The following is a 6,954-nucleotide window of genomic DNA, read 5'->3' as shown; positions in this document are numbered from 1 at the left end:
TACTTGAAAGTAGAAATGCGTTATAATAAGTGCTGGCTATTGAATATTGGTATATTAGCGTTGTGATATAATAGCGAGCTACTGAATACTCAATAATTCCATAAGTAATCATTAGGATTCGCTATGTAATAGCAAAGATATTAAGGGAGGCCACAATACGCTGGCCATAATACTACCTTTTCCTCTATTAATATTGCTGACTCTGTTTACATTTAATTATTAAGTTAGTATTGCAAAATTGCGCAAATGTGATATACATATTAAATTTGAAGATAAGAATTTTAATTTTCCGGAAAATTTTGCAAAATTCCCTGAATTTTCTCTGATTCCTCTAAATATTTTCAATTCTGCGACCTTTCTCTGATTTCCAGTTTTGTGGCAAAGCTATTTAAGCATAAATTTAAGCAAATATTTAAACATAATCTCAAATTAAGTCTGATTTATATTTAATAATATCGTATTCCGCTAATTATGTTGATTAAATTTACAACTATCTAAAAGGATATTTGCATTATAATAACATGCAATATGTAACAGTGTAATTGTTCCACGTGCAATTACTGAATTATTTGGCCAGGTATATGCGGTTTAGTTTAGTCCAATTCAGTTTAGTCCAGCGCAGTTGCAAATTAGTTTAGCTGAGAGTTCAGTTAATTTTATTCTACGAGTGTAAGGACGGTTGATAGGGGAACGGCAAATTTTCGGAACAAGTGCATGGCTGTACCCGCGAAAAATCGATATTATTGTCGCAGAAAAAAAGAGAGGAACAGCAGGACGACCTACCAGGGCCGAGGGATAATGTCGAGGCGTGCAGGTTGGCCTCCGACCTCGCTCTGGAAAGGGCGGTGGGAAGATGAAGTGCTGGACCGAGGTGACCTCCGGATGGCGGGTTTCCGGGTAGAGGACCCAATCGCAGCTCCAGGCAGGAGCTGTCCATACTCCGAGTTTTACGCAATTGCGAGCTCATCGTCGTCAGCTCGGATCCGCCGTTCTCCTCGTCCTCTGGCCAGAACGACGTTTGCTACGGAAACGTAGATTGCCGTAGACTGCAATTCTCCGCGGCACGCTTCGGCAATATATCTCCACGATATTTTTCATTACGTGTGTGTATATGTATATATATTGTATACACTATGTGATTTGTTAACTTTAAAATAACGCTGCAGATATAGAAAAAAAAAATATATCATAAAAGTTTTTTTTTCTAAAAGAAAAGAAAAAATTTTTATTTATTTTTTCCTCTATTGTTCTTAACATTCAAAATTTCTAATTTTTAAAACATTGCTTAGAAAGTCTTTATTCCAATCTTTCTTTAAAGATCTTTCTTAAAAGAATCTTTCTTAAAAGATATAAAAAAAAGGTATGTTTTTTCTAAAATTTCTTTATAAAACTTTAAATGGCTAAATTACATGATATTTGCAATTTCGTAAAGTCATTTGGGAAATTCACGAAAAAGGTAATAAGATTGTTGTAACTTCTGCAAAATATATGTCGGATAATGTATAAACATCAAGTCGCAAGAGTAATTCATTGCGCTTTCGTATTGATTCAGAGTCGTATACGAATAGTAGAGAACGCAAAGACTATCGCGCAAATTTACCCTGAGTCTGGAAGCGAACATGTCCTCCACCGACTGGGGCAAGTATTCCCTAGTGGCGGCAACCTCGCGCCATTTATCAACCGAGGGATGAAGCGCGGCCAGTGCAACCTCATGAAAACTCGCATAGTGCTTCGCCAAGGAGCATTGTCGCTCCAGTACGAAACCATATCGCCGTCTCTCCTGAGTCATTGCCTGTGAAAAGAACGCACAAAGGGACCGGTGTTAATGAACTCGCTCCTTTAATGAATTTCATCGCGTAATCCATCATCTCCGTTATCCTTAGCGTATTTAACTTTCGCATTTATCCGCCATCAAAGAAGATTTTCTATTATATCCCACGTTTGTATCGGGTTTTCAAAAATATCCTTAAAAAATGTGAAAAACTTGATACACAATGACGTAATTGAGTTTCCGTTTACCAATACAGCACAGATGATTCTAGCAATATTGCAATGTTCCAGCAATATTACAGTAACAATGCAAACGTTGCAATAACATGCAATGTTGCTTCTGTGGCCTTACTGGTACAAATTATTCTAACATATTACTTGAAAATATTGCAGCAATGTTGCAGTTCTGTGCTGCCTGAGATACTCACGTTCTTCAAGCTCTGTTCGCAGAAGGCATCGAGCTTGGTCTTTTCCTCCTCGAGGATCTGCATGTTCTTGAGCTCCTTGTCCATGGCGAGGCCACTCTTATTGGCCGCCCTAGACTTCTTCCTCTGCTTCTTCATTGTCGCGGCCGCCTTGCTGTAAGTCTCGGATCTGGTCTTGTGTTGCTGAAGAAATTTCTTCTGCTCGCTCTAAAAGTCCCAACGTTACATTATTCATTGTCGCCGGAAGTCGGGGCTCGGGGACGACTAATGTGCCTTTCGGGAATCATTTTCGGCGATTTACTTACCTGTACGACCTTCGTGTCCTTCTCCAGGTTGGTCTCCAGAGGTACCAGCAGATCCACGTAGAAAGCTTTTAACTGAAACGTAAGAGATGAACAGGGATGTTATTATTACGCACGAGCGATACGTGATGTTTGTTTAATTCACACACACACAGTGATATTAATTTTAGTAGTCCTCTCTATTGTATATAATATTATGTATGTGTTAACATATTATATTACTTAATCATATTATTTTTGCACAATAAATAATATTGCATTTATTAATATCATTATCGTTATACAATATTAATATAAATAAATATTAATATAAATAACATTTAGCTATAAATAATTTTGCTATAAATAATATTTTGCTATTATACAATTTCCTAATTTGCCGCGCTCTTGTTACTATCCCAAAAGTAACATCCATTTAGGAAATTAACGTAAATTTGTGTGTAAAGTTGTGTTTGCACACGTAAATTAATACAGATATAATAAAGTAATCTTTTTAAGTGGGAAATAATTAACAGACACCGCTAGGCAATAAACTTAATTAGAAGAGGGTCGAACATCCTTCCAACATTTAAAGGCGGTCTAGGGACGAGGAGGGTAAACTTTAACATCCCCGCAGCTGGTGTTGAGAGAGCGATGTTTCTTTATTTCCTCACCATCTCAGGTTCACTATGTGAGCTTTAGGCGGTTTACGAGTCTCTTCCGAGCCAGACCTAATTTATACTTGCAGGAGTGGTCCTTGGTTGGATGCATTCCGACGGAAAACGCGACGGCGCTCTTTATTCCGTTTTATTAACATCTTGAAAGAGAAAGAACGAGACGGAGAGAAGAATGATAAAAGCAACGCGTTAAATTCCGCATAATGGGGAAAAAATGTAATGCAGTAATATGCGGTATAACAATAGAATAATATGATGCCAGCTGAGAGAGGGAGGTCATAAAAACTCAAATAAATGACAACACAAATAAATAACAGACGATATTTCGAGCGCCGTTAGAGAAAGAAGCGACAACGTGGCGCGTGAATGCAATAATAGCGTAATTTCGCCCGGAAATACAGCAGAGCAGTAATAATCGTATAAATAAATGGGAGATCAAATCTCTCCAGACGCGTTCGCCAAACTTCGCTACCAACCGGTAAAACCCATTTCGATTTTCGCCAATCTGGTCTGTTAGAGTCTCAATGAGCTCTGTAACATACTAGCAACGAGCTAAAAATTCTCAAATAAAGGATTAGACACCGTTTAGACAACTTCTGATTAATTGGACCTTAAAAAAAAGAATAAGATGGGTAGATATCTCATTCTATATCTTAAACAAGTCCTGAAAAATATGACGGACTAAACGTACGGTGTCTAATCTCTTACTTGATAATCTCTAGAGTGAGCCATCGAAAAGTGGGGGTGTTTCAATTTCTAAACGAGGATACTCTGATGCAAAGATGATAAAAATTTTCTTTGTCAGGGATTCGCTGACTGATTAATGGTGTTTTACTATCATAAGTAAAAAAGACTCAAGAAGATCAATGTTTGTCTTCCTGTTCTCCGTTAGGCTGTTTTCTATAGTTTAATATCCAATAAGAGAGTTTTGTATGCAGGGTAAAATAGTTTTAATAAGAATCTACGAGATCGAGAGTAGGACATACATTTATTTTTCTTTCTCTTTCTCATTCTGTTCTATCTTTTTTAAATCTATTTCTCTCTCTCTCTCTCTCTCTCTCTCTCTCTCTCTCTCTCTCTCTCTCTCTTTCTCTGAAATTGTTAAAACAATTGGTGGACTAATCAAAAGTGATTTTTTCATGTCTAGACTCTTATTAGAGAGCCTATAGTTTAGTATAGGCTCTCCAGTATATTATAGAGCTCACTAGTTAGAACGACGCGAGATTTTGGCTTGAAATCTCGATTCGAAAATTCAATTCACAAGGAAATCAAGCTTCTCTGAGCGCGATCATCCCTTAGATCCAGCCCTCTGCAATCAAATCACTATTCGAGCTCCATTCCTCTGTTCTCCATCCGGTTCAAACACACGCCGAGACGTGTTTGTGGAACACATGATTTTCCGACCACGATAATGATATGCCTCTGTGTTTGCCAGCCACTTCGATCCATCAGCGTATTAACCCTTTCGAACTCAACACTCCTCCAGCCTCGCCCTACGTCAGCTACGTTGGCGTTTCTTCGAGAGCTACCCTACAGCCAGCCTCTCCTCACTCACCCTCTCCTCACCCCTCGCTCCCCACAAGCTTGCGTTTCACGAACAAGTTGTTTGTTTTGCAGTTCGAGCACCCTTCGCCTCGCTTTTTGTGCGTCGCTCAAAGGCAGGCGGATTGCAGCAAACCCGTTGCTATGGCGGTGCGTGGCAAGGGCGAGGGGAAAGGGAATCCGTCTTTTTTTTATCCGCTTTTTTTTTTATTCGCCCGCCCCTCCCCACCCCCTCGTTGAACACGCGAATCTCTACGCACCGTGAATTTAATCCGCGAGCTTTTAGGGAACGCCGGCGATTTTTATTGGGAAATTCTCTTTAGATGATTTTGAACGACCGCCGCCATGTTTGAGTTCGGACGAGCGAACGAGCGTCTTTTGCCACGCATTCCAGCTCGTCCCGGCACCCCACGCCTCGTCCATCGAGAATTACAGCGCTTCCGGAACGCGCGAGTGGACTTTTTTGCGCCGCCTTCCGGTCGCGTTACTGTATAGATAGATAGATCGGAGAACCAAATTTTGGTTAATAGTACATGGAAAAATAGCGAAAAACGATGGTATCTGTGACAGTGTTGTCAAAAGCAGAATATCCGTGGTAAATTTTCGTGATAATTTAATTTATATTTAATTTATATCTTCTAAATTGCAATCAAATTAATTTAAAGTGATAAACTACACCAACAAAAATTATATCAACAATATTATTTTAATCAAAAATAATTTTATCAATTCAATAACACTAATTAATTAGAATATTATGCTATATAATTTAAACTTGGTTTGATAACTTTGTGTATGTGTGTGTGTGTGACAATATATAATGTAACTTAATAACATTTAAAATGGGCGAATATTCAATTTTCTATAAAAAAAAGCATCATGTAAAAAATTGTATTCTACGTTTTCAAGTCATTTTTTTTCATGTAAAATCACTTCATTTCGCAGTTGTACTATCAATTCGCAATCATCCATATAACGTAATAACATTTTAAAAAATCCAAACATCTCTGTAACTTTTGGAAAAGGAAGGAGAAAAACCAATAAAAATGTTGCAATTGCGAATTAAAGATGTCCGTTCATAGGAACGTTCTTTAACGAATCTCGCGAAGTTATCGATCGAAGTTACACACAGCGAAGATACACGTCCGCCAAAAAGCTGCAAAGTAATGCAAGCTACGTGAGAGTTTCACCCCACACAGCCATCCCCTTAGCTGGACTTGGCACTCGTCTTTCTCTTTCCTCGCGGCACTTCCTTCCCTCGTTTCTTCCGATCGCGCTCGAGATAATCTTCGTCTAGAGTGCGTTTCTCAACGGCGAATCGTGACGCAGCACGCGTACGCGACTGTTTGTTTCTCCGCGAAGATTCCCCGAGGAGATCGTTGACCCTTGTGCATTGAAGCATTTCCGAACGTAATCAACTAGATCATTTACTTCATACGATGAATTGTATATACAGTTCTAACGTTTATAAGGTTCTAATGTAGAGTTCTAATGTATAGAAGAAAACGAAGATCTTTTCACAAATTTCTAAATCCGCGGAGATAAGATAACTGTCTCTATTACTGTGCCTGCTCCTATTAGTGTGTGTAACTATATTTAATGTAATTAATTCAGTAATGAGTTGGCTTAAAGACACACTAATAGGGACAATTATCCTGTAACTTTTTCAAAAACTTGAAAACTGTACTTTAATAAAATTTTAGTTCCTCGTGTTCATATCACTATCAAGCTTTTTAACATGAAAAATTAAAAGCTTCTGGAACATCCCTTTACTTTTAACATGTTACGCGTCACAATTTTCTGAGCAAACATATCACTGTGTGTGCACAAAAACAACTAACAAAGTTTCATTACGTTTTAGCGAAAAAAAGCTGCACTAAACTTAACGTTACTTAATTACCGCGGCAGAAAAGGTACATTTCGCAGTTTAGCTGAGGATTAGATTGCATTAGGTCGTGTTGGAGGGACATTTTCGCGGTGAGGTCGGCCGGAACGAAATTGTAAAATGCTACGTCCGCAAGAGAGAGGGCAGGAGAGAAAGAGAGAGTTGTAAAGTCTTAATAACCACATGTCGTTATGGTTGCAATGAGATTTCATGTTCAAACGAAACGCCTGCGGGATGTAATGTCGCCCTCAAGCCAAGTGGAGGCGAGCCGCAGGATCAAAGAGGCTCCTGCGGACTTCTGCCTGCCGTAGAACCGTTTTATAGGGTGTCACGAGATCGGCGATGGAAAGAGAGAGAAATGTAACAGAGAGAGA

General features: G+C 38.8%; 1 protein-coding gene across 3 annotated transcripts in view; it reads right to left on the bottom strand.

Annotated features, from left to right (window-relative positions):
• Positions 1-6,954, bottom strand: part of LOC108750237 (trichohyalin) — a 123,382-nt gene that overhangs the window by 11,216 nt on the left and 105,212 nt on the right. For all 3 annotated transcript variants that reach the window (XM_018489571.1, XM_018489570.1, XM_018489572.1), the window contains exons 6-9: positions 2,501-2,572; positions 2,199-2,402; positions 1,601-1,792; positions 784-1,021 (exon numbers count right to left, since the gene is read on the bottom strand). In XM_018489571.1, the coding sequence (XP_018345073.1) occupies positions 784-1,021; positions 1,601-1,792; positions 2,199-2,402; positions 2,501-2,572 (706 nt within the window). The remainder of the gene's footprint in view (positions 1-783; positions 1,022-1,600; positions 1,793-2,198; positions 2,403-2,500; positions 2,573-6,954) is intronic.

The sequence above is a fragment of the Trachymyrmex septentrionalis genome, unplaced genomic scaffold (assembly GCF_001594115.1).
Source record: "Trachymyrmex septentrionalis isolate Tsep2-gDNA-1 unplaced genomic scaffold, Tsep1.0 scaffold34, whole genome shotgun sequence".
Lineage (NCBI taxonomy): Eukaryota > Metazoa > Arthropoda > Insecta > Hymenoptera > Formicidae > Trachymyrmex > Trachymyrmex septentrionalis.
The sequence above is the reverse complement of the archived record's forward strand: the minus strand, read 5'-3'. Positions and strand labels throughout refer to the sequence as shown.